This window comes from Lissotriton vulgaris, chromosome 3_1 (assembly GCF_964263255.1).
Source record: "Lissotriton vulgaris chromosome 3_1, aLisVul1.2, whole genome shotgun sequence".
Taxonomy (NCBI): Eukaryota; Metazoa; Chordata; class Amphibia; order Caudata; family Salamandridae; genus Lissotriton; species Lissotriton vulgaris.
In genome coordinates, this window is record NC_141689.1 from 1,241,909,376 (window position 1) to 1,241,937,363 (window position 27,988).

The window sequence follows — 27,988 nt, forward strand, 5'->3', positions numbered from 1 at the left end:
AACATACTATGTGCAGTGCTGTGAGGAAATCACCTGGCCCATAGCAGTCTTGGTGTTAAAGAAAGAAGCAGTCTGCAAAATTATATTACAGGTAGTGGACAATTAAGGCTGTCTAAAGTGCAAATTGATGGCTATAGTGTACCTTCACATTTCTCTCTGGATGTAATGCAATGGCATGTCTAAGCTGCATTGATCAAAATATCTCAGTGTCTTCCTTTTTATATTCTGTCTTATGTGTTTTCAAAGGGCTTCATATGAATTTGATCCCAAACATCCCCTAGAGTACCTATTCCTATTAGTGCTCATTTTTTAATTCTTTGAGGCTGCCCACCTCCTGAAGTAAGTCACAGTCCCACAAGGGTGTTTTAGTCAGGAATCCTTCACATCCCAGATATTTAGATATAGCCATTCAGACCCTCACCACTAATCTGTGCCTTCAAGTAGTCTTCTCATACTCCTTCTCCCAAAGAGTCTAGCAATATAGGCTTGGCGTCCAAGTGCATAATGTAATGAAGAATCATGAAGGCAGGAGGTGAAACCACATATTCTTTTTTATTTTCAGATTAAGGAAAGTAGCATCCTAGCCACAAGCAATCCAGCAGCAACTGCTCTCTGGAGAACCTTGTAACCAAGCATCCAATACATTCTGAATTCCAATAGTGAACATGGAATTGTATGTGAGATCTAACCAAGGAACATAGCAGTACAGGAGAATACCACACATAACTATCATTCCTGAGAGTAAGAGTTCTTCCAGAGAGGTGAAGGCCAATTCATTAACGAATGTTAGCTGTATGGGCTAATAGCATAACTGAAGGTCTGAGAGGGCAATGCATTTATCGTATTTACCAATGGTCAACGTCTGTATCAATATTCATGGTGGTCCTTCATACCAAAGGAGTAATCTAACTTAACATTTTATTTTTGGAAAAAGTTTCTTTGGATCCAGAACGTCATGTTTTGGAGTATGAGTTTAGAGGGCAGCGTACTCCACTGCGTTTACGAAAGACCACCTTGTCCACCTAACTCTAAATTGGGCCCTTTTCAGTATATGCCATGCAGAGTAACAAATTACCTATTTTCACTCTGTTATTACTGCAGTACATAAAGCCTCATTGGTCAAGGTGCACAAGTGTGATTATTCCCACCAACAACTGGATGGGCAGTAATCTAGCCAGTATTTTAGGCTCCGAGTTCAGGAGGGATATTGGTGTATATATGCTAAACGCTTGTTCTGGGGTATCCAGAGCTTGTGAATGATTACAACTGTAGCCATTGTTGGTTAATGTGTTGAAATAGCCTATTTCCTAGCTGCTGCATACATCCCAAGTAGGCATTTGGATAGTTTACTGGCCAGTTTTTTTATACAGCTGAATCTGTAGGGCCCCACATCTTTGACTGACTGTAGATTACTGATAGCATCTGCTCTTTCTTCAGGGGATATTTCCAACTCTAGCTCATCTCTGTCTTCCCTACAAAGAATGGGAAGCGATATCTCAAAAAGGCTTGAGTCTCCTGGTATGATGTACGGCACCCGATAATAGCAAAGATTTTGACAATTTTGCATTTGTATTACCATTTGTCCCATCTGGACTTCTAATTAATCCTACCCATCTACTCATTTTCTTCTCTCTTCCCTAGTTATGCCAAGAGTCTGCTGGCTTAATTTCCTACTTCATATAACTTTCTCTGCATAGCCAGGTAGGAGTCGTGTGGGTCATTTCTAGATAATGCTTTGAATTCTTGTCTTTTAAGGTTAAGAAGGTGCCCCATCTCCCCATTTATTTGCAGGTACTGCTTTGCTACATAAAGGATGCCAACTTCTGACAAGTTTACGTTTGCCCATCATCTTTTTCTAAGTGTTGCAGATAGGGAAATCACATAGCCTCTGATAAGTGCTTTACATGTCTCCCACAAAGTGACTGCAGAGTTTACTGCATTTTTGCTCTCCACAAAATAATCTTCAGTAGCTTTACGCAAATTTCACATTACCTCTATACTGTGCATGGACCCATGTATCTAGCCCCAACCCATATGGTTTGAGACCTTATGATTGGATAGCTTGGTCCAAGCCATTGAGTGGTCAGACATTCTTAAGGCCAGGAACCTTACCTCAGAGAACCTAGGCAAGTACAACCCTTGTGTGATCAGATAGTCTATTTATGAAAACGTATTGTGTGTCTTTAAGTGGAATGTAAACTGTCTCTCCCAATGGTGCTGTGTATGTCAAATATTCACCAAGCCAAGGGCTTCAATGAACCTCTTTGTGCATGCCCCGGCCCTGTATGTTTTCTGTCCAACTCCAGCATTGTTAATTTCACGTCCCCCATGACAAGAATGCCATCTGGTTTCTCTTTTTAGTAGGAACCCTATTTTGTCAATATTTACCTATAGGATAATGTTTTCCCCTTCTCATGGTCATGTTGCTGCCACATAATAACCCTGTGGGTCTAAATAAGCCCGCTTGGTCACTAGGGGTATTGAGTTTCTAATGAAAATGGCAGTTCCAGCAGAGTCTGACATGAATCCCACAGGGGAAACAGATTAGTATTGCCTTCTCCCCTAAACTCATCGGTTAGTGCCCTTACGATGATCAATCAATCAGGATTGATAAAGCGTGACCAATCACCTGATAGAGTATCCAGGCGCTTGCATGTCCCGGAGGCTTATTTGAACAGCCAGGTCTTGAGGGCCATTCAGAATTCCGGGAAGTGAGGTGATAGTCTGATATTATAGGGGAGAGGATGGGCCTAATGGCTAGGGCGGTCTGCCTTGCAGCTGGGGAGCTGGCTTCGCATATCAGCAGGTAAACTCAACATCCTGTGATTATGTGCCTAACAAAAATTAATATGTTCGTCTGTAATGCAACTGGTGCTCATATAAAGTGCTCTGATTCCTTCGGGTCTAGTTCACACTATATAAAACTTCAAAATAAATAAAGAAATAAATTGCGTGGGAAAGCTGTTCTAGGTCTTTGCTGCGATGTAAGAGAAGGAGAGCCCTCCATTTCTGCTTCGATAGAAGCGGGGAGTGTGGGCAAATAAAAGTGAGGCAGAGCGTATTTTTCATGATGGTTGCTGGAATTTCAGGCGGTGGTTAATGTAGGCGGGTCCTTGGTTGTGTAGAGTCTTGAGTGCGTGGGTCAGCAGCTTCAATTGGCATCACTTCTGTGTGGGGAGCCAGTGGAGTTGCCGGAGGTGGGGTGTGATGTGGGTTCATCGGGGAAGGCCGCAGTTAAGTCAGGCTGCATCTGTATGCTCTGAAGTTTCTGGAGGAGATGTGTGGCAAATCCTCTGTAGAAGGCATTGCTGTAGTCCAGTTGGCTGGTGATGACGGCCTGGGTCACAGTGCTTCTCGTTCGTAGGGGTGGCCATTGAAGATCTTATGTAGCATGAGCAGAGTGAGGAAGCAGGCGAAGGAGATGGCTCTGATCTGTGATTTGATGGTGAGCTTGTTGTCAATGATTATTCCGAGGTTTCTGGTGGGATTCGAGGGAGTGGGTGTGGGTCCTAGGTCCTATGGTCAACAGGGGTCATTAAATGTGTTGCTGCTGTTGATGAAGATCAGGGCTTCAGTTTTGTTTGTTTTCAGCTGCAGGCACTTGTCCTTCATCCCGTTGATGATGCTTGTCATGTATCTGTGGAAGTTGCTTCTGGTGGTGGTGGGGTCGTCAGTGAGTGAGGGGATGAGTTCAGTGTCATCTGCGGAGGAAATTATGTTGAGATCAAGAGATCTGGTGATATTGGCCAGTGGGGTCTTATATGTGTTGAAGAGCATGTGGCTGAGGGATGAACCCTGGGGGACCCCACAGGTGATCTCTTTGGGTTTCGAGGTGAAAAGTGGGAAGTGGATCCTCTGGGTTCTTCTGGCGAGGAAGGAGGTAATTCATCAAAGCACGTCCCATTGGATGCTGATGTGGTGGTCTTTTGATCAGGGTTTGGTGGGTTATGGTGTCGAAGGCTGTCGAGAGGTCGAGGAGGATCAGAGCTGCTATTTCTCCTTGGTTGAGGAGGATTTGGATGTTGTTGGTAGCTGTAATCAGGATGGTTTTGGTGCTATGATTGCAGCGGAAGACAGTTGGGAGGCGTTAAGTAGCTGGTTCTGCTCCAGGTGTGTCATGAGTTGCTTGTTGGTGATCTATTCCAGTACATTCACTGGGAATGGGAGCAGGGAGACTGGCCTGTAGTTTTTGAGTTTGCTGGGATCGCCAGAGAGATTTTTGAGCAGTGAACTGACTTTGGTGTGTTTCCAGGCATCGAGAAGTGTTGCAGTGGTGATAGAAAGGGTCTGCTATAGGAGGATCACAGTACCAATTACATCTTTTGATTGCTTCCTCCTTTTGATTTTACTGTTAAGCCCAGCCACATTCCACAATGTGTTTTTGACTCTGCTATTTAGCCTCCGTGTCGATTCCATTTTTGTTCAAATCTGATTGCATACACATTATTTTAAGTGCATATAGGATAGGCCTCAAGTCCCTATTGTTCCCACTGTAATTGTTCTATCACAGGGCAAGACATGAGGGCTACAGGATGATGAAGAAAGCCCTTGCACAAAATTGACGGAGCCTGCTAAATTGCCCATGACAGGAGGAAAGAGGAAGCAAGCAAAGAGGGCTGGGACTGCCCGTAAGGCGAACAATCAGTCGCCCACAACTAAAAGACTCAAACAAATTCATACTGCAGAAAAAGTTGTTAAGTCATCTATTGGAGGGATGGATAATGGTGGGCAGGATGAACTTGATATCTTAACCGGAAAACTGAGAAACCTAATCCTGAAGGCCCTGGCTCCAATTTTGGCAAGACTAATTCAAATTGAGGAGCAACTAACTGTTGTTTGTAAAGCCCTAGTACAGTATCAGTAGGATTAACTTCACCACATATATTAACTGAGAAGGACCTATCGGCAAGGGGTATAGCTGAAGGGAATGGAGTCAAATGGTCGGAAGCTACATCTAACGGGACGGCCTCTAGGAAGGCACCACTTATTCTTAGCATTATCCCCCAAGCATTGGCCGCATATAAGAAACCTCAAACACTAGTACACTGGTGGAGTTAACAGAGAATCCTGTTCCCCATGAAAACCCCCTCCAGCCGAGCCAACATTTGGGGCAGGGAGTTCCGTCCCCCAATACCTCTAAGCTAAGGGTTTGTGGAAGAGCACCCTCAAGAGACACACAGTCCCATAGTCGCTCACTTGGTATCCCAGGTGGGAGTCTAATTGTAGACCGATTACACCTGCTCCCAGAAAGCACCCCCTATGGTTTGATTCTAACAGGGGTCCCGAGGTTATCCCCCAATCAAAAGGAAAGCTGCATGAGTCTTATAAATGAAGTGGCTCATTGGTGCTAGAAAAAAACGCTACCTCATTCAAATTGGTTTGAGTATATGATTATGGTTATGCGGGTGTGCTGGATTGGTGGCACTAAGAGAAGCATTGGAGGGGACTGTGTTGTGCTTAACTTTAGTGACACAAAGTGTGTCTATGATTCACTAAACCAGTTGAAAGACTCACCCACCGAACAGATAAAGGAACAACCTTTGGGTTTCTTGTCCCATTCTGTCACAAAGGGAGGACCCTTTGTCAAGTTCAACCTTCACTTCCGGGAAGTATTGTTTGGTGGCACTGCCCATTCTCTTTATGCCAAAGTGCTGTTATTGTTTTTGGCTCCTCTTCTGTATGTGTCTTGTTTAGCCTTCTCAATATCTTCAAGTCTCTGTGGTGGGGATTGGTGGAGTAAGATACTCATTGCCGCTTACCTAGAGCACACCCTCTCTATACAAGAGGGTGCACTCTGCAGCCTGTCCACTTCCCCCCCCCCCCACTGCTGCCCCCTGCATTTGAAAAAAATATATACTTAGGTGCCACTTCTTTAATTATTTTTTTCTCCTCAGTGGAGTCAACTGTTACGATTCGGCATCAAGCCCAAGCACCTGCACGCGTACTGTACCCCAGTCTGCCCTTTTCACTTATAGGAGGGTGGTGTCGAGGGAGATGCTTTGAAGGAGCTCTGGCCATTTAAGGCCCGATCTCTCACCTCCTCGAATTCACCTCTGAGTGTGTGGAAGGGAACCAACTTCGCACCCCTCGCTAGTGTATTTGGGTTCTCTCTCTCCTCCTCAAGGGGTGCTTGACTTCCATGCTAGATGCCATTTTGTCTAGTCTGAGCCCTAATATCTGAGAATTCAACAATCTCCACGACCCCCTGGCAGTCTAACCTCTGCTCCTGGGTCTCTTCTTCTCTGCCCAACTAATACCCCAGTCTTATTGGTGAATTTGAAAAGGTCCCCAAGATACCAATTCTGATACATAAGGAAGTTGAAGATCATTTCTGACACACCAGGCTTCTCCTTTATTGGCAAGTGCAGAAGTAGAGAATGGATGGGGCAAACCACCCCTCCAGTACTTCTCTAATATTGGTTGAGATAAGATGGATATACAACCAGTTAAATATGATAATGTAATGTGGATTTTCTATTTAAATGAGGTACCAAATCTCTGAAGAAACATGAGCTTTCACTTTACATGGTTGGGGTACCTAAACCACCTTATTGAAACTTGGAAGATCATAGTTTATTAATAATTAAGGCTATACTTGTATATGTAGGGGCAGAGCACAGATGTTCTGGAGTCATTAAATTAAGATTTTCAACAATTTACAGGTTCAAATTTCGTTTGGGAGTTCAGCTTTTTTAGGGCGAGCCTAGCGGCAGCGCGTATGCGCTGCACGCTCTGCGTGGCATGTTGTATTAGAGTTTAGACTAGCAGCCCCACTCCACCCATATTTGCCATTGGCTTTGTGTCATTGTCCTTATTAAAAGGTATTTTATTATTCATAAATGGGCTTGTTAGTCTCGCCTTGGTACCGCCTTGTCTCCATTTGTCACCGCCCATAACGACTGGACCTTTTACTTAGCTCGTTACACAGCCTGCTTTATCTAGGGGGTGAGCACTATTTTTGTTATTGGCACTGATGGGGACAATGGTGGCTGCTTTCAGATGAATTTGTGTAATGGGTGCGGCGCCCGCTTTAGGGAGACCGCGATCATTGTACATTTTAATTTTATTTAACTTTCATGTTGAGAGCAGCGTCCACTTCTTGGACCCCTCGCTCTGTTAAATGTTTTTTTTTTTACTTTCATTGTTAGCGCAGTGCCTGCTTCAGGGACACCGTGCTCTGTTTATTTTTGAATTTTTTTACTTTAAAACTGAGCGCGGTCACACTTCAAGGACACCGCACTCGGTTTCTTTCTATTTTTTTAACTTTAACACTGAGCGCGGCGCCCGCTTCAAGAACACCACGCTCAGTGTTAAAGTTAAAAAAGAAAAAAGAACACGAGCGCAGTATCCTTGAAGCGGCGCCACGCTCAGTTTTAAATTTAAACAACCATTTGCAATGCAATAGGTCTCGCATTTACGCGAGTTTAAGCTATTGGCAAAGTAAATGACAATGCCTAAAATTTATGTTTTAAAAAACAAAACAAAAATAATAGCCATCGTCATTTACAATGCCAATAATTTAACCGGTTCAATGCTGATGACGGAACCGCTCCGTCATCAGCTGCGGTTGGGCTGTGCTGATGACGGAGCGGTTCCGTCATGGCCCGGCCGCCGCGCCTGCTCGGCGCTGATTTCGCGCCTGCGCGGGTCGTTCTATTAGGCGGGCGGGACCATGACGGAACCGCTCCGTCACGAGCACAGCCCAACCGCGGCTGGTGACGGAGCGGTTCTGTCACCAGCATGCGGCCGCCCCGCCCTTTTAGCGCTGCGGTGGAATAGCCGCCGCAGCGATGAAGTTAAACTCGCGTACATGCGAGACCTATTGCATTGCAAATGCTTGTTCTTTTTTGTAGGCCATTTATTCAAGGGAAGCTCAGAACGCTTGACCCTTTATGACATTGTCTCGTAAATGCAGTCTCTGCTGTGAAATTGAGGTCCAAAATGGATTAAGAATGGGGTTTTTACTTCAAAAACAGAACAGGTGGCAAGGCTCTTTGTTATGAAAATGATTATTTGAAATATGTCACATTTTCTCAAAATCATGCCAAAATTCTTGAAAATGCACTCCTTTGGTCCACTTATGAGTTAACGTGTTTGGAAAGAAAATCTTGGCTCCTGTCTACTCTTTTTGTGTGAGACTGCTCCCACAAGGGAACCTGGAAAAAGTTGGGGGACCCACAATTTTTACACATTGCTGTAAGTACGGAATGCGGTGTTTTGTATACCGTTTTGATTGTGAAGTTTAACATTTCACCTATCCCTAAAGAGAATACGTTTAGTTCAATTATTTATACTATTTTTATGATGCTGCAACCTTCAAATGACCTTGGAGAGTTTGTTGACTGTGTTTTATGTGAGTAGTATTTCACCGCCCAAGGTGAATTTGAAGTGGTGATCTGCAGGTGGAAGAAAGTTACCAAAGGGGCCTGGGGGTTGTCCAATCGACAGTGAGAGCAATAAGGCCTCATCCTTTAACTTTTGTCTAAAATATCTCCAGGTTGTTATACTCCCCGAACTCACATCCAGCTTCAGTCCTGTAGGTGTCCTGTGCATTGCCAACATCGGTTTAGAGTTCCAATGAGCAAGTTATTTTATGAAGAAACCTTGACCCCACCACATGCGTGTAACATCAATACAGAGTGGGAACTACTAGTGACCAAACAGGTCCATCAAGCAAAATAATGTAGAGGGAGAGTGGTACTGATGCCTACCTACAGTACTGTTCAGTAACATGTAAGATAGCACTGCCAAGTGTCATACCCTCAATGATGGCTTCAGCCTCGAGTGAGTCCATCAGCTTTGCTGCCTGATGTTCAGATCCTGCCAGGGTTAAGGCATAGGATACCAGTGCTTTTGTGTAGACATTGTCCAGGTTTTCGGATGCCTTCTCGAGACAAAACAGGGCGCTTTCGATCACAGGGTGCTGAGAAAGAAATGGTAAAGAAATATTAATAGACAAAAAGTCATATGCTTGAATCAGTAAGTGGAAGTATCTATTGTGCCTTTTCATCTCATAATGAATCCAGCATTGCATTAAAATGCCACAGTGATGAATATTTCAATGGGAAATGATGGTCCATTCGATCCCTCTGCATGTACATCAAGCATTATCAGACCCTGTTTTACCTACTCCGCAGGACTGGTGACCTATGCAGTCCTCATACTAGGGAATCCAAAGTAAATTGTTGCATCACTACGATCAAACAGCCATGCAACAGTTTTTGCTTCACCATCCTTGCGACACAATGGATGCACTGTATTTAATGTACGGTGCTCCATGTCGCAAGGAGTGACAGATACGTCAGTAATCCTGACGTATCTGTCGGTGCAAAACTCATGCACTTCTGGGGTTGGGTTACAAGCATGACGCATCGCCATCAATGCATGGGGTAGGCCTGTGCCCATGGCACTGCGTTACCCTTATGCCTGCCATAAGGCATGCGTAAGGTTTTGACGCAGTGGCATCCTAGAAGTGTTGCAATGAAATCTCATAGATTTCACTGCAACACTTTTACGACCCTTTTTTCCTTGGGAATGCCTACCCTGCATACATTATACCTGACGCAGGTATAATGTGGCGCACAACTTTACAAGGTGACGCATCTGCCTAGATGCGTCACCTTGTAAATGTGGCGCATCGTGGGGCATTGTTTATGCTGCCGCTGCATCACGAAAAGTAATGCAACGGCAGCGCAAAAGTGTTGCAGAGCCTTCATAAATAAGGCTATAAATGATTCCCCGGTCTACATATACATGCTGTGGCAGCAAAAATAAATGTGGCCCATTAAAACATGTTACTCAGAGCAAATGTACAGGTAAAAGCACATCCATACATTCATAACTACAGTGCAATGGTGAAACTCGAGTCTATTACCACAGCACAACAATATTAAGAGGAGACAACACTGTTACTTGTCACAGGGAAACAACTATCCTCACAGTCATGAGGCCTATCCCATATCATTTTATCTAAACGCATACATTTAACTCCTTGCATCTTGCTTTTTGTTAAATAATTTTTTTGAAACCAAATAATCATGAAAAATACCATGTCTTAAACCTTATATGCAGATGCACAGAGTGTAATATATCATGCATTACCATTGCTGAGGGAGAGAAGGTGTATCATGACTCACTCAAGACTTTTTTTTTTTACAACAAATTTTATTTGGTCATTTTGCGATATATCAGGCAAAAGCCCCACAGTGACACGTTTTATCATTTGGACAATATTTGCATCGATAACCATTTCCATGATAATAAACAAACCCTGCCGAACATGCAGGTAAACCAATAATATAAACATTATGCAGGCAGTGGTCAAATTCAGGGGTACAGCACATGATTCAGCAGATTCAAAATATTCATCCAAGCAAAATGATAATACAAATCAAGCAAAATAACTTGTTGTGACACATGGCTGGGATCAGAGGATACCACTCATGTGTCCTCCTCAGGTAGGGGGGTGGGGCAGGTCGATTCCATATGTCGCCCACCATGTCCATATCTTGTGATGTTTCCTTGGGCAGCCTCTGGCCTCAAAGGCTGAAATCTCGGCTCCCATACACTTATCTAATTTGTTCTTCCATTTGCCGATAGTCGGGAGAGATGATGCCTTCCACCCCTGTGCTATGTCCTTCTTGGCAATAGTAAGGGCAAGGAACAGTAGATGTTGTTTGTAACGGTTTCCCCGATGTTGTCGGTGGAATGCAATAAAGACAGTCGTGGATCAAGTGGGAGCACCCACCCAGCACCTCATTTAGACATGTGCGAACCCTGTTCCAAAAGGGCTACAGGGCCGTGCAGGTCTATATCGTATGTAAAAAGGACCCATCCTCTCTGCCACACCGCAGACACACTGGGGACTGAATGACCCACATTCGCCACAGTGTTACCCTTGTGTAATAAACTCTCTGTAAATATTTGAACTGGATGAACCTGTAGAGTGCGGAGACTGCTGCGCCCGACGGGCTGGCTATCACTTCAGCCCAATCGTCATCCGTCAATTCAGGAATATCTGCATGCCAGGCCAGTCAGGTTTTGTCAAGAGTGGTGGGATTGTGTGTCGTCAGTGTTTGGTATATTTGCCTGATTTTGTGTAATCCAAGGTCCCACATTAGCAGGTGGCCCTCCTAGGGCTGGAACTCAGGGAAAGTCTCCATATTTCGGAACTGGGGGGAGAGTGCGTGACGAAGCTGTAAAAATGTATAAAATTGTGACTTATGGAGGCCAATGTCAGTCAGTAATTGTTGGAATGATTTTAAGGTAGTGCCCCTCAAAACATCTCAGAGAGATGAAATCCCCACCAGGTCCCATCCCCGGAACCCGCTCAGTGTGGTAGCCATTCTGAGGTGTGTACCATGCCATAAGGGGGTTTGCCGAGTAAGTCTCCCTTTCCATCCCATTTGTCTGGTCTTGGCCCTTCATAACTGTATGGCTACTCTGCCAGCCGGTGGTAAATGGTCTAGCCTTGTATAGCTATATAATAAGTGGAGCAGGGGGACTTGTTCCATCGCAGCGTGCTCAATAGCGTACGCTGGATTGGTGGGAGAATTATACCACAATTCATTGATTACAAGGATGTGAGATGGCATGTAGTATGAATAAATATAAGCTGCCGCGATCCCCCCACAGTACGTAAATTGTGCACAGGTGTGGAGCACCAAGCGAACAGCTCCGCCGCCCCAGAGGAACTTGTTTTGTATTACATTTTCTTGAGCAAACGAAGCCCAAGGGATAGGAGAAGGAAAATTTTGGAGGCGGTATAAGATCCGAAGCAGGGAAACCATCTTAAAGATGGCTGAACGCCCATAGAGGGATAAAGGGAGAGCAGCCCATATTGTCGTTTTGTTCTTGAGGCTGACCAACAAATGGGTGCTATTATGTGTCCATGAAATCTTGGGGCACGGGGAGATGTAGATCCCCAAATATTCGCGGCCTTGATGTCCACACACTGGGAAGAGATTGGATTTAGTGGGATTGGCGTGTATGCCGGTGGTGCCACCAAATACCCTTAGAATTTCTAATATACGGTGTCCAGAATGTCATAAAAAAGAGAATGTCATCAGCGTATAATGCTATACAATCTGACTGTGATTGGAACCAATCGAACCCCCTGAGTCACTTCTGACCCAGGCAGCCAGAGGCTCAACTGCTAGGGCGAACAGCAATGGAGATAGTGGGCAGCCCTGGCGGGTACCCCTCTGGATCGGAAAAGGGCGAGAGCGGTGTCCCGCAATTCGGACTGATGCCGTCAAGTCTGTATATAACAGGCGTACATGTGTCAAAAAATGGGGCCCATAGTTGATTGCCTCGAGCAGCTGAAAGAGATAAACAAGTCGAATGCTTTGTCAATATCGGCTAACAATAGGGCAGCAGGTAGGCCTAAGGTGGGGGCCGCAGCAATGGCGTTATGGACTCGTCTAATGTTGTGTCTAGTGGCTCTCTGCGACAAAAAGACAATGAGCCCACACCTACCCGGCAGGCAGCCGTCGTGCCAGGCGGAACGAGGATGACAGAAGTCAGGGAGGCACAGCCCTGGATGATGCTCCTGGCATGAACAGAGGATCTGGCTGGGTAGTCATGGTCGGTCGGCGGGGAGGGCAGCCATCACAGCCCAGCGCACCGAGTTAAGCACCCCTGGCCCGGGGAGGCCCCACAAAGGGGGTGGCACTAGCAAGGGCCGCGGGTCACGACAATACGCGGCCATCCGCAGCTCCGGTGCCCAAGTCTCCACCATCTCAGGGCAATGCACTAGTATCCGCAGTCAGCAGGGGTCAGCGTGAACCTGCCCCACACACAATCAGAGTGACCTTGGGGCCCCAGCGTGACAGCCAAGAGCCGTCTTCACACCATGCACATCATATGGTTGTAGTCTGCCCCTAAGGTGCTTAAGAGCGCTGATGCTCCTGCAGCCGGTCCCGTGGCCGGGCCGATCCTACACTGACTGCGGGAGGGAAAGGAATACTGTCGGGATCGCTCACCGTCCGAGGTAGTGCCCGACCTCGAATTCCCAAGCAGCGCCTCACTTGATACGCCTCACCAGGGCATGTGCTTGCCGGCAGCAGATTACAGGGTCAAATATTCCACATGAACCTGACATCTGTGAATCTGGCAGCACGGCTCCTGAGATCAGACAATGTGATCAAAACTGAAGTATGCACAGAGGTACCCCTGCCGGTATGTGTGTGCGAGAGGTTAGCTGAAATACTGAAGGAATCGCACCACAGCCGAAGCACTGTTAGTGTGTGTAGTGCTGTTCACAGTGGGCTTGAGTATGTTGCCTGGTGACTACGCAACCAGGAAACAGAAGCACCCCCAGCGGTTGGCTGTAGGTGCACAGCATGAGCGCATACTCACGAGACCGCAGGCTTGCAGTGCCCATCAGAAATGGAGGTTATATAAGCCACGCCCAATTGTTCCCGCTTGCTAGGCAATAGGAGCTTCATGCGGCATACGTCGGATCGACTCCAGTCTTCGACTTTGGTGGCAGCTCAGAGTCTTCAGACGGCGCAGTGGCCCAGTATCTCCGGTATGTGCACCTTCAAGCCACAGATTTGATTCCAGACCCACAATAAGGAAACAATAAATCGCATACTTCCTGCAGGTACTTCCCGACCAGAGCTTGGTTGCAGCTCAGCCGCACACCTCATAGAAAAGCTAAGTGCATGTTGTACCTGGAAAGGGCTATAAACTCTGCATGAAAACCAACAAATGCATTCTGCATGAAAACTAACAAATGCATGAAGCTATTGCTATTAGCAATCCTAATGACATAGAAGCAGTGATGTTCACAGACTTGTTGCAATCCTAGAAAGGCTGGATCGTGAACACTGATGCTTGAGTAACTGGTTACTGCACGTGTGTGTGGAAAGGCTCATCTCAAGCACTAACGCCTCAAGCGCTAATATTTCAGGACTTATGGACACAGAGTGTGTGCTAAGTGTGTTTTAATCCCAATCGCTAATGCTCCACGTGTGAGGGTACCGCTACCATGCAAACTTGATGAGCAACTGCCATGGTGCATGATCTAAACAAAAACGATTTATGCTTGTTGTTATGCTCAAAAGAAACGTAACAAATTATACTACAGCTGAGACATTCCTCGCCAATGACTGTCGGAGGGTACGCTGGGGTCGGGTTCTAGAAGTCCCTGACACCATTGAAAGAATATCATTGGAAGTAGCAGCTGCAACTAAAAAAGCGAAACCACTGTTGGATAAAAAGGGGTCTTTGGAGCAAATTAGCTCAATTCATGTTTCCCTTTTTGCTAAACTCAAATCTTTCTTTACTAAACAGGGAAGCTTGTCAAAAACTGAAAGGAAATCTCTGGGTGCTAGATGGTACGATAAAACTTGCCGTATAGCACACAGTTCCTTGATAGCTGTTATTAAAACCAGGGTAACAGCTGACATCAAAATAGAGAGGGCCAAATATAAGAAAGTTTTAAAGCAAGCAAGGATAGCATGGGATGACCAACAATGGCTGGAGCTTTATGAGGCTAGTCTGTCCACTAACCAGCTTAAATTCTGGCAGGTGGTGAAGTGGGGAGGGTCATGTGACATGCAGACCCCAGCTAACCATGTTTCAGCCGAGGATTGGGTTGAATATTTTTCGGCTCAATTCTGCGGCATGGTGACAGGAAGTCCTAAGGTAGGGGAGAGTAACCCGTCTCCTACTCCTGCGGCTATATGTGATAATTTAGTCTTTAAAGAAATTGAGACAGAGACCGCATTAAAACAGGTAAAAAATGGTAAAGCACCTGGCATGGACTGCGTCCCTGCTGATATTTTTAAGTTTGATATAGTTAATTGGGTTCCTTACATAACCACTTTAGCTAATGCTATTGCCAGAGAAGCCAGAATACCAGACTCCTGGAAAGGGGCTGAAATCCTCCCTGTATTTAAAAAAGGTGATAAGACCCTTGCGGGGAATTATCGTCATATAAGCCTCATCGACGCCCTGCAGAAAGTAATTGCCAGAATGCTGCTGGGTAGAATCCAATTTTGGATGAGCGAAGAAAATATCTTATCCCCGCTGCAAGCTGGCTTCAGGGCCTGTATAAGCACTGTCGACCAAGTACTTCGATTTGTTATGCTCTACTGGAAGACAGTGCATCTAGGAGAAGGCACCATATACGCAGCGTTCGTGGATCTTAAATCTGCGTTCGATTTGGTACCCAGAGAGAAGTTGTGGGTAGCCCTGAATAGAATGGGTATGCTGCCTGAATTACTGGATTTGACCATCAGGCTACATGAATCTAACTTTGCCAGAGTGAGATGGGGGCGTCAAGGCCAGGTGACCAAGCCCTTCCCAGTGACCCGTGGAGTAAGACAAGGCTGTGTCTTGGCACCAACCTTGTGCTTACTCTTTATTAATCAAGTAGTACAGTTTCTTTCATCTACCCCGACAGATGCGCCAGTCTTGGGTGGGACAAGATTCCCCCTCTTAATTTTTGCCGATGATACTTTGATTTTAGCAAAAACGCAGATGGGGCTCCAGACCGCAATAAATAAGTTTGTGGAGTTTTGTAAAATAAATGACCTCGAAATTAATGTTTCAAAAACCAAATTCATGGTTCTGACCAAGAACAAACCACTAAGGGGTCATGTAACCATGAACGGTACCATCTTGGAACAAGTAGGGGTGATGACCTACCTAGGGGTGGTTATAGACTATAGGCTGCGCTGGAAGTAGCAGATCGGGGCGCTCTATTTAAAATTTGCCCGGTTGTTGGGTTGCCTTGTTAAAGAACAGCGCTGCTCCCAAACTAAAAGAGTTTTGCCAGCATGAAAAATTTTCAATGCCAAAATTAGTTCAGCCGTCCTCTACGGTTCCGATCTGTGGGGTCATGTAGAGCTCGCCTCATTGGATAAAATACAGAACAAGTTTTTCCGTAGTTTGCTAGGTCTTCCAGCATCTTCACCATCACTCCCACTTACGTTAGACATGGGCTGTCAAACCATCACAAACCAGGCACTTTATAGGATGGTAGCCCTTTGGAGGCGTATTTGGTCTACTCCAGAACTTTCTATGTTTGCAAATGAAATTCGGGATGTGAGATTGACATCAGGGTCAGGGAATATATCCTGGTTTAAGAATGTGAAGGCAACTCTCTATAGAATGGGTCTTCACATGCAGTGGTCAGATCCGGGAAACCAGGCTTTTCCATCGAAAAAAGAATTCAAACTACTGTTTTGGGCCACAGTCAAAGAAGATTTGGTTATGCTTTCACATAAAAATAACCTGACAGGCATCTTTTTGCTCCATAAAGTGGTCCCTCACACTGAGACATATTGGGACAACATCACTAAAAGTGCAGATAGGAAACTCTATCATCAATTTAGAGTTGGCACGTTGCCAATAAGGGAGTTTACCAACAAATAGCATAATCAACTGTCCTTGCACTGTCCCTGGTGTAGTGAGCTAAAGGAAACCATGGGGCATTTTCTCTTTGCTTTCCCTGCATACTGTGCACCACGTCGGAAATGGCTTAAACCCATCTACAGAAGGGTTAATACACGGGTGTGGGAAGAAGCGCTGCTTATCTTGAGATATAATACAGCTGAGTGGATTTCCATAGGTATGGCGAAATACCTTGGATGGGCGTGGACCATCAGAGCTAGGCACCTTTCAGGAAGATAAATGAGATCTGTATGTTAACTATATAAGTGAGATTACACACTGTGTAGTCACTCATTGATTTAATCTATGAATTGTGAATTTTTAATGACTGTTATAAACGTCTTGTGATGCTATTTAATCAAATTTTTAAGTGTATTGATGGTTATATAGAACCGTTTTCTTGAGATTTGTATTAACCTCGTTGTATATGTGTATGTATTTTATTTGTTGTCTTTTATGAAGAAACCTTCGAAATAAAGACGTTAAAAACTGAAACTGAATGCAAGCTACACACAAAGCTCCTGCAAAACTGAAGTATGCACAGAGGTACCCCTGCCGGTATGTGTGTGCGAGAGGTTAGCTGAAATACTGAAGGAATCGCACCACAGCCGAAGCACTGTTAGTGTGTGTAGTGCTGTTCACAGTGGGCTTGAGTATGTTGCCTGGTGACTACGCAACCAGGAAACAGAAGCACCCCCAGCGGTTGGCTGTAGGTGCACAGCATGAGCGCATGCTCACGAGACCGCAGGCTTGCAGTGCCCATCAGAAATGGAGGTTATATAAGCCACGCCCAATTGTTCCCGCTTGCTAGGCAATAGGAGCTTCATGCGGCATACGTCGGATCGCCTCCAGTCTTCGACTTTGGTGGCAGCTCAGAGTCTTCAGACGGCGCACTGGCCCAGTATCTCCGGTATGTGCACCTTCAAGCCACAGATTTGATTCCAGACCCACAATAAGGAAACAGTAAATCGCATACTTCCTGCAGGTACTTCCCGACCAGAGCTTGGTTGCAGCTCAGCCGCACACCTCATAGAAAAGCTAAGTGCATGTTGTACCTGGAAAGGGCTATAAACTCTGCATGAAAACCAACAAATACATTCTGCATGAAAACTAACAAATGCATGAAGCTATTGCTATTAGCAATCCTAATGACATAGAAGCAGTGATGTTCACAGACTTGTTGCAATCCTAGAAAGGCTGGATCGTGAACACTGATGCTTGAGTAACTGGTTACTGCACGTGTGTGTGGAAAGGCTCATCTCAAGCACTAACGCCTCAAGCGCTAATATTTCAGGACTTATGGACACAGAGTGTGTGCTAAGTGTGTTTTAATTCCAATCGTTAATGCTCCACGTGTGAGGGTACCGCTACCATGCAAACTTGATGAGCAACTGCAATGGTGCATGATCTAAACAAAAACGATTTATGCTTGTTGTTATGTGTTATAACATTCAATCCGTTATTGAGCCAGTGAAGAAACTGGTGACTCAAGACTGCAATGGTACATTAACAATAAGAAGCCAATCTAGGCTACCTTGTGTTTTTTCCATGTGAAAGGTAATAACGAGTGAGTGGTTGTATATAGAAATGTGTGTGTTGAGAGGAAAGCTGTGTCAGTGAGTAATTTGTTCATGCTTGTCTTGTAGCTTACACTACATACTTGATAGCCACCTAATGATTACAGACAAAGGCGAAGCCAATCCAGTAAGTGCAGATGAGGGTGACCAGTGAAGCAATGGACCAAATCTAGTTTATTATTTTGTTCCATTCCGCCATTCCCTTCATTGCAACATGTACTGCCACCTAGCTTTAGTAGGTGTGGTCGGACCGTCCACGAACATCGCTCCCGCGGGGTCAGGATATCTTAGGTTAGTGCAACTGAACAGTATTGCATTCTGACTCCTAGTCTACGTTTTAAGAGTTGTGAGTCTTTATCAGGTAGTCATCTAGATATGCATAGATGAATATTTCTTAGCATCAAATATGGGCTGCTACAAATGCCATGCATTTGGAAAATGTTTAAGGGGCAGATTTCAGACCACTTGTGTTGGAAATGGGGGTCTCTAGTTGGCAGTGGTATGCACCCTTTCCAAGTAGGGACCTATCCTTCTAGTCAGGATAAGGGGGATACACACATAGATAACTTCTGCTCACCACCTAGGTAGCTTGGCACCAGCATACAGGAATATCTCAGAGGTAATGTGTAAAGTATTTGCAAATAACACACACAGCAACACAGTGAAAACACTATAAAAGGACACCACACCAATTAAGAACAATAAAGTATTGTTATCTACACCAAACAAGACTGAAACAATAAAACTCCAACATATACAATTCAAAATATGACTTTTAAAAGGTTTCAAGCAATTCTTCTCATATGAAACTATGGATGCATGATTTCTACACACAGTACCTCAAATGCGTCTATATCCACAAGGCAAAACAGCCGCAGAGGAGGGAAGCTTCGGAAAACACAGCAAAGCGTCTTTTCCTGAGTTCTTGGGGAGGAGATGAGACAGTTTGGCTGCACGCAGAAGAAGTGATGGTTCGGATCCCGACTGTACTGGGAAGTGATGCATCAATTTCAAGACGGTTCTGGACTACCGGTGCTGAGTCAGAGATACGTACACGCTGGAGGTTGATGTGGCAGCAAACAGATACCACATTAATTTCTTCAGCTGCGGTCCCACGATGCGTTGTTTCTTTTAGCCGCACAGCAGGGCCTCCTTCGGAGTCAGGATGGTGGTCGCAGACTTCGGAGACCGGTGCGCTGGACTTAGCGTGCAGTGATTTTTCGGGCTGCTGGCAGGCACTCCATGGATTTCTTTAGTTGCACGGGGCTGTGCGTCTGGAATTTCTCACGCACTGCGGTGCTGTGTCAGAAAATACAACAGCAAGAAGGGCAAAGTGTTGATTGTGTTTGTTTCATCAGTTCTTTGTACATCACTGCAACAGGAACAGCATCCAAGGACCCAGAACTGAATTTGGCACCATAAGGGAGGTCAGAACTCCCAGCAGTGGAGTTCAAGGATGCTGCAGGTGAAGTATTTGTGTCCTTGAGACTTCTTAACAGGAGATAAGCTCTACTTCAATCCCTTGGAGAATCTTCTTAAGCAGGATACCACTACAAGGCAAAAGGCCAGTCCTTTCCACTGCCCACAGATGGAAGCAGCAACTGCAGGCCAACCCAGCAAAGCAACATACAGCAAAGGGGCAGTACTCCTCCTGGCAGCTCTTCAGCTCTTCTTCTTGGCAGGGTCCTCTTAGTCCAGAAGAAATCTAAAGTTCTGGGGGTTTAGGTATAATATTTATACCTCTTTTTCCCAATGAAGTCTTTGTTCAGAAAGTCTCTCTTGCTCAGTAAAACCAGTTCTGTCTCCCTGATCCAGCTACACTACAGGGGGAGGAGACCGCATTATGCAGGGCAGCCACAGCCTATTCCGGTGCTAGTAACAACTCCTCCCTACCACTCTAACCCAGGATGATGCTCAACTCCCCTTGTGTGAGTGTCTAGAGTGAATGCACATACAGTCCCTGTTAGTCTAAAACAAGGCGGTGAATCCACAGGCAAGCAGAGGCACAGGATGGGTATACAAGAATATTACCACTTTGTTAAAGTGCCATTTTCAAACACATAATTTAAAAACCAACACTACTAAAAGCTGTGATATTAAATTTGGAGGTCGGGGAGCCCAAACTCTAGATCTCTAGCTGTTCTTAATTTACAGTTACACTCATAAAATGTAACCAGGCAGTTCCAATGATAGCCTATGGGAGAACTAGTCCTTTCAATAGTGAAAAAAGAAACTGGCAGTATTTCACTATCAGGTCATGTAATACACACCAGTACATGACCAACCTTTCATATACACTGCCCCCTGCCCATGGGGCTACCTTGGGCCTACCTTAGGAGTTACTTACATGTTATAAAAGGGAGTAGTTAGGCTTGGCAATTGGGTGCACTCACCAGGTCGACATGGCAGTTTAGAACTGTGAAAGCAGACACTGCAGTGACATGTCTGAGACACATTTGAAAGGCTACTTGTGTAGGTGGCACAATCAGTCCACTAGTAGCATTTGATTTACAGGCCCTACGCACACACAATGCAAATTACTAGGGACCTATCAGTATATCATACATGCCAATCATGGGTAACCAATCATAATCATAATTTTCACAGGGAGCATATGCACTTTAGCGTTGATCAGCGGTGGTAAAGTGCCCAGAGTCCTAAAGCCAACAAAAAACAGGGTCAGAAAATAGGAGGCAAAAGGCAAAAAGTTTGGGGATAAACCTGCAAAAAGCACCAGGTCCAATAACTTGATATTGTGATGTACCTACTACAAATCTCAGGTATTTCTTGTCCTTCATTGAGGTTGGAATGTAGAAGTAGGCGTCTTGTGGATCTACAGTGCACACCCACGTCCCTGGACTGAGAATGGAAAAATGTATTGGGGAGCAACCAAATGAAATGTTTCCATTTTTGATCCACCTATTTACCATGTTTAGATCAAAGATTGGTCTGAATTCTCTCTTCAGTGCTTTTTTCCACTCTACAAAATTCTGAAAGAGTCTAGAAATAGGGCCATAGCATTGACCTGCTTTCACTGTAAACTCTTGTAGGGTCAGAAAGCTAACCATTGAATGAGGAACATTTACCTTCAACATATTTCCTATTCTGGCTGTAACTGTCAAAACTAGGCAATGGAAAGGCATTCAGTACCTTCAAAAATGCCCATGACTTTATAACCATAGTGATGGAAAAGCATCTTCTTTTTTTGTCCTCGTTACTTTTCGATCAGATCAAATGTGGGTCTAGGAAAGCTAGATCCACTCCTGTATTCCTCTTTGCTGGCTACCCTTAAAGAGCAATTTGCACCCTCTATGTGACGTAGATTTGATCATTGAAAGACCCAGATACTTGGGCCCATTGTTTGTCCAGGTCTTCCTGAACTGCCCGCGTGGCAGGTAGGAGAATGGGATATTAGTGATGCATGATGACGTTATGCCCTGCTGATGTATTAGTAGCCATACTTCGGTCGTCCTTGAATCTGGTTTGAAAATGCAAATGTGTTTTCTAATCTTTCCAGTGAGGTATAAGCTTTTGCTTCTATAACGTACAGGATGGCACGCTGGAAATGAATAGTGCAGGACGGTTGTAAATTTGATTTGTACTTGTGCACGTTAAGACCCAGTCTGTGAAATACCTATTATTCTAGTCTGTCACTAAGAGAACGTCACCAGTACTTCACAGACTGCCATGCAGAGGTGAAGGTTATGTAAAGTCCAAGTCTAACCGATTTTTCTCCCACTGAAGAGATGTACAGCATAGTTAACTCTATGAATGACAGAATTCAGTTCACTAGCTAGGCATCAGCTTTCAAATGATTGTCTTTCTTCTCTTATGTTGAGAGGCAGAAGACAAAACCCCGACAACCAGTGCTGCATTCTGACAAGATATAGGTTGTTCTGTGCTACCAGTGGCTGTTGGTTACCATTCACCAACTTAGCAGGTGTAGCCCTACCCATGTAGCAGGCAGGGGATTTGAAGTCACCTCTCATATAGGGTGGAGAATAACATTTACCATACATCCATGAGCCTTGGATCTCAGCTCAACATGACATCAAAGGGATTGTCTCAACCATGACACAGTAGTAGAATCCAGAACAAGGGAATGCATCATTATATTAATTTAAATCACTACGTTTTCATAGCTCCCTGTTTAAATTAAAATTTGAGATTTTATAGGATACTTACAGTGATGTTGAGTGGATACTCCAGAAGTGCGATTGTGATATAGGCAGAGAGTGTGACCTCATCGTCCACGCCCCCCTAGAGAAAGAAAACAGGTGGCATGAGTTTTGAAGAGCCCAACACACTGGAATGTGGATAAAATATTGGTATTTATGAAGAGATGAGTCAACAGCAACCATCTCCTGTATGGCACAGCTACCGTCAAAATAGTGTTCACATTCCAGAATCCACACAATATTGTTTTAAAGAGCAAGACCATAGCAAGTCCCCCTTTCCAAAAATTTCAACTTGAACCAAAAGTGGTGCTACTCAATGAGCAGGCATGCATTGCAATATTAGAAAGGGAAGAGAAATAAGGGAAGAAGAGGGTAGGGAGGGTGGGAGAGAAAAAAGAATGCAATAAAGAAGAAAAAAAATAAACATTCATAAATATAATAGTAAATAAAGAAAATCAACCAATCCTGGCAAGGCAACTTGTACCAAAAATGTCTAATTATTCACATGAGTTTTCAAGTAATGTTTTTCATACGAACATCTGCACCTTCCCTCAGAACAGGGTCCAATCTCCCGAACAACACTGTGTTCAAGGTTGGCTCATGACCTTACACATATTCCACGTTTTCCCATTCTCCAGAACCACACAACTACCCCTCACCATCTAGACTGCCCATATAGGCTTTTACAAATTCATCTTCTTTAAACCGTCCAACTCTTGCTTCAGTTTGTCGTTGTGCCTAGCAACATATCGATCCTATTTGCACCTAACCCTGTTAGACACAGCACCTTGTCAATGAGCTTTCCTCCCACCCTTCTAATCCACGTGGGCACAAGCTTTTTACATGGTACTCTACCCATCAACAAGAAGAAGGGTGTATCCACAGTGACAGAATGTGGCGCTGTTCTGTAGCTCCTCACTATAATCTCAACTTCCTGCCTCCAATACAGCCCACTCTGCACAGTTAGCTACACTCTCACAAAGCACCCTACTGACAACATTCAACCAGTCCATTTTCACATGGATGACACAACTCAATCCTGGGATGCTTGATCCCTTCCAGTCTCAAAAATGTCTCAAACTTTCCCAATACATACTAGGGCCTGTTGTCTGTCAACACTTTCCCCACACAAAATTCCCTCGTAAAAACCTTCTAAAAGAAATCACCAAATTTAAAGATGTGCTCACCTTCAAGAATGCCACTTCTGGTTTTCTGTGTAAATTTGCGGATCCAAAGTATTTAAAAAAAGTGCGTCTTAAGGTACTGTGGGAAGCAGCGGAACTTTGGTATTGAATTAGGAGGTTACTAAAATCCCGTATTATACTTCCATTTGGGACAGCCCAGGATCTCCTGCATGGACCAAAGACGCACTGGCTATTCCTCTAAGATCAGCAGAGGTAGAAGTATGGGGACATCTTTTTCTGGATGGAAAGCTGGTTGGGTGGAGTCAGGGAGTGGCCATTTGGGGGCAGGCTATATCGAAATTTAAATATCTGCAAATTCAGAGTTGGGCCGGTAAAGCTGAAATCATCGTGGGACTTCAGAATGAATTGGAAGAGAAGATCCACTCAAGTCAAATGTATAAAAAGGAAGTAGGACTTTGGTACTGGTCAATGTTGGAGACGGCAGACGGCCAGTTCTCACTGCCAGAAACTCTGTGGAGGGATTGCTTGCTGGACATCGCATCTGACACTCAATGGCAAGTAACTATGGCTATGTTGTATAAAGTTGTCAAACCCGCAAATTTAAGGCGAAATCATCTTTTTACACTCCACAGAGCATACTGGTCTCCATATAGACTTTCAAAGTTAAAGCCTGGAGGGCTGGTGGAATGCCCAAAGTGTAGAAGTCCCAATGAGAAGGATATACATATGTTCGTGGAGTGTCCAAATATTAAAGAGTTTTGGGAGGAAGTAAGTAGCTGTTTATCCCAAGCTATTGACCATACTATTAAGGTAAGCCCTGAACTTATTATAACTGGAAGGTTGAATTTGCAGATAAAAAGCATGGATGATAAAGTTAAACTTGTATTTTACGGTATACTTTTGGCTCGTAGAGAGATATGTAAATTGTGGGTGTCCCCGCTATCTCCAGGGATCTCAGACTGGTTGCGAGCTAAGAGATTCACAGCTAAAATGGATACTTTGGGTCCGACAAAAGTTAAATATAAATTTTGGACATTATTTTTGGCACACTTTGGGTGAAGAGTGTTTTTTTAGTTTAAGGGGAAAGGTGGATCTGTAAATAATTTAGTCCAATGATTAAGGTCTTGGCCTATCTCGCCGGTGGTGTTTTCAAATGACGGTGGAGTTCACCTATGCACCAACCTCTTGCAAAGGGTGGCATATATAGAGAGGTGGTCATGGGGTGGCACTACTAGTGTGGTTGTTAACGGTCTCGATATATGAGATAAAAAACCCATGGGCGGTATCGTTTGGTTAGAAATGGGTGGCGTAAAGGCTAATGAGGACAAAAAAAAAGAATGCCACCATTAAAAATAATCAATCAATAGGTGAGCTTATCTGCTTCCAGACCTGACATCCAACACCCTATTTCTCCCAAGCTCTCTTGAAGAACTCAACAGGTAATATGGGTGTTTCCATCGCTAGATGCGGCTTATCACTTAATTTGCAAGCCATACAAACCCGGACAAACCTTTCTATGCCTCAGCCACTGGCCATGGCGGACATTCTGCCATGTTGTTCTTGAAATAAGGAATCTTACTCTCAATTCTGTTGGATGAATAAACCTATCACACCTTTGCACTACCCCATCCAGACTGACAATTCGGATCATAGTGGTTTAAAACCATCGAAGTTCAACATCCCACACAACCCAACATCACTTACACAGGGAACTGTTTTATAAGCGATTGCATGGTTGCATCATCTAGCACCACCTGTTTCCACTCATTTTTAAACAAGGCCCTACAACACGATTTCTTTACATCTGCCATCACCCACTCATCATCTTACACATGGCCATTCGCCCCCAACAGCAGATTAGACAGACAGTCTACATTCACATTCTTTGCACCAGTATATACTTAAAAAATATACATATCTATTGTTTTCAAGTACCCCTAACATGTATAGGTTAAATAGAAATAAGCACAATCAAAGTATGACACTATATTGTCAGGAGAAGGAAACTGGTAGACCATTTTACATCTTTAAATGACAGTAGATGTTACTAAGTAGGACTTATTAAATAACTGTATAGCTCTGCCATTCGTTCATCGGACATTACCCAACTAATGTTTACAGCATGATCCAAAGTACATGTGTTATTTTGGAAAGGGAAGCCAGCAGAGCATTATCCAGGTCAGTCAACAACCACAGTTCAGGTCGAGTAGGCAGTATCATACATCACAGACACCAAATGTTATGTTATTGAATTGCAATAGTAAATAGGTTTTTTAGTGGACTCTAAAAGTCTCCGGGTCTAGACGAAGGTGGCATTATTCAGCACACAGTTCAAGGTGTTCATTACAGTAGACGAAGGAGTCAAGCCACTGTTTATACTTTGGAGACCCCCGCCCCTATCCCCAACAACAAGGCATTCTTTTCTTGACCAGCAGGAGCACTAGAACAGTGCATTTCCTATGGGAAGTGGGGATTTCCCTCACCTAGCCCAGGAGTCCAACCCTGGGGTGCCCAAGACATTCTTGGTGCTAAATGACTACCTTTGCAGCTTATAAGCCACTTGCTAATACAGGCCTAGCTCTGCTTACACCTTTTGACAAAAAATAAATCCACAAAACGTTTATGATCAGTATGCTATACAAAGGATGTATCCCCCACATAGCTTCTGAATTTTCTTTTGCCCTACCAACAAGCCAATACCTCTGGTGAAGTACTCTTTGCACCTCTCATTGTAAGTGAGGCAGGCACAACCACCCTCTTGCGTTTGTAACTAGGTTGCATCAAGACGGCTACTAAATCATATGTCAGAATCGGTCCGTTTTGGGCCGCTGTCCGCGCAATGCGTGGGGAATTGAGGCCTTGAAGGATCAAACTACAATCCCCAGAGGGCCATGGGTGTAATAGCGCGAGAAGTTACCGCGCAAATCCGGAAACATAAACCCCACGAACGGCACAAACGGAGCCGATAATTCTGGTTAGCCGGACTGAAGGGCTGTTGTGCATTTCTGCAAAGAAACAGTGAGTAAGGATTAACAGTGTGTTTCCGGCGGGGAATTCACGACGCCAGAGACACGTTTTGGTACTGTTGCTGGATCATTGTAAAGATCCCGGGAGAGACGAACACGGCTGTGTTTGTCAGTTTCATTTCTCGGTGATCTTTTCCCGGAGGCTAAGTGTTTGTGTTCCGAGGGTTTGGGAAGCGCGGCTGCGCTTCTATTTGTTGGATGATTCCTTGGATTCAGGACGCACGCACTTGCAGAGTTGGAAGTTACTGACCTATTTGGGACTCACAGGTTTTGGTGAGAGATACAAGACTGTGATAACGGACTAATACTTGGCATTTCACTTTTATTTCAAATTTTGATACCTTTTGGTGTACTGAACTGAATTAGTTGAAAGGTGCAGTTAACCTTCAGCTCGACATAATATTCCATGTTTCTTTTATTTTCCACAACTTGCTTGTGTTTTCTTTTCAAACTGCAGGAGAGGAAACAGGGGGGTACCTTGTAACGAAAGAGTGGATCAAGACAAATTCTGGTCAAGTATTGGTATGTGAGGTGGGATAAGCAACCTATGATTTATGGTACATTTGTGGTGTAATACATGTGCCTGTATGTTCTTTCCTTATCAGATTATTGCCACTGATAGGACCTTCCCTCGATCTCCTGCATATAAAGATTTAGAATTTTCCTTTACAGGTAGGCTTGAGTAACAGTGGGGGGAAAGAGTCCTGTTGATTTCTATAGAGTGCATTGGTGTCATAGAGTAGATAGGGAGGGGTGTGAAACTAAATCCTGTGTTCTTTATCGTTTCAGATCTCCCTCCCCGCTGTCCCCTTCCTTTCCCGCGATTGCGGAACCCTCCTATTGGTCTGTGATTTATGCTGGGTCACGGGTGGGTTGCGTGATCGTGGGTTTGGTACTTTCAACACAGCTCCGAGGAGAAGCGTGTCGGATCTTGACAGAATTATCGGCCCAAGGAGACGATCCTCCTCTTGGCTGCGTTGAAAGAAAATGGCCACTATGGATGACGTTTTGGCTGCCCTTGCATTAGTCCAGACGGAATTAGCTGCCTCCAATCGAGAGGTCGCTGCTTCCAGAGCAGAGAACGCCCAGATTAAGGCCCGTTTAGATAGCCTACATGCAAATCCATTCAGTGGAGGAGCTAGTACATCTACTCCTTCCTCTGTAGTTTTAGAAATGCCCACCCAGATTCCGCTAGCCCCCCCTGAGAGATTTTTTGGTGATAACAAAAAGGTCCAGGTATTTATGACACAAGTACGCCTACACTTCATGTGTAAACCTAAAATGTTTACGACAAACCAAGCCCGAGTGGCCTTTTTGATTTCATATTTGGGTGGGGAAGCAGCGCAGTGGGCAGTTCCCATAGTCAGGAGAGATGATCCCCTTTTACACGACTGGGATGAATTCCGGTTGGAGTTCGAGAAAACCTTCGATCGCAGGGCAGAAACGTTTTCTGCGGACCGTGAGCTGTTGGTTTTGAAGCAGGGCACATCCGATCTGGTTTCATATCTGAACAATTTTCGTCGCTTGGTGGCTGAAACAGATTGGCCCGAGGCCAAGCAGTCTGCCTTATTCTATCAAGGATTAAACGACGAAATGAAAGATGTGTTGGCACACATTGACCCTCAACCCCGTACATGTACCGCACTCATAGAGCTCGC

At 44.6% G+C, this 27,988-nt stretch overlaps 1 protein-coding gene across 1 annotated transcript in view; it reads right to left on the reverse strand.

The window, feature by feature from the left end:
* Positions 1-27,988, reverse strand: part of LOC147727726 (alpha-2-macroglobulin-like) — a 1,118,600-nt gene that overhangs the window by 138,200 nt on the left and 952,412 nt on the right. The window contains exons 28-29 of the mRNA XM_086961723.1: positions 22,167-22,241; positions 8,761-8,923 (exon numbers count right to left, since the gene is read on the reverse strand). Coding sequence (XP_086817849.1) covers positions 8,761-8,923; positions 22,167-22,241 — 238 coding nt within the window. The remainder of the gene's footprint in view (positions 1-8,760; positions 8,924-22,166; positions 22,242-27,988) is intronic.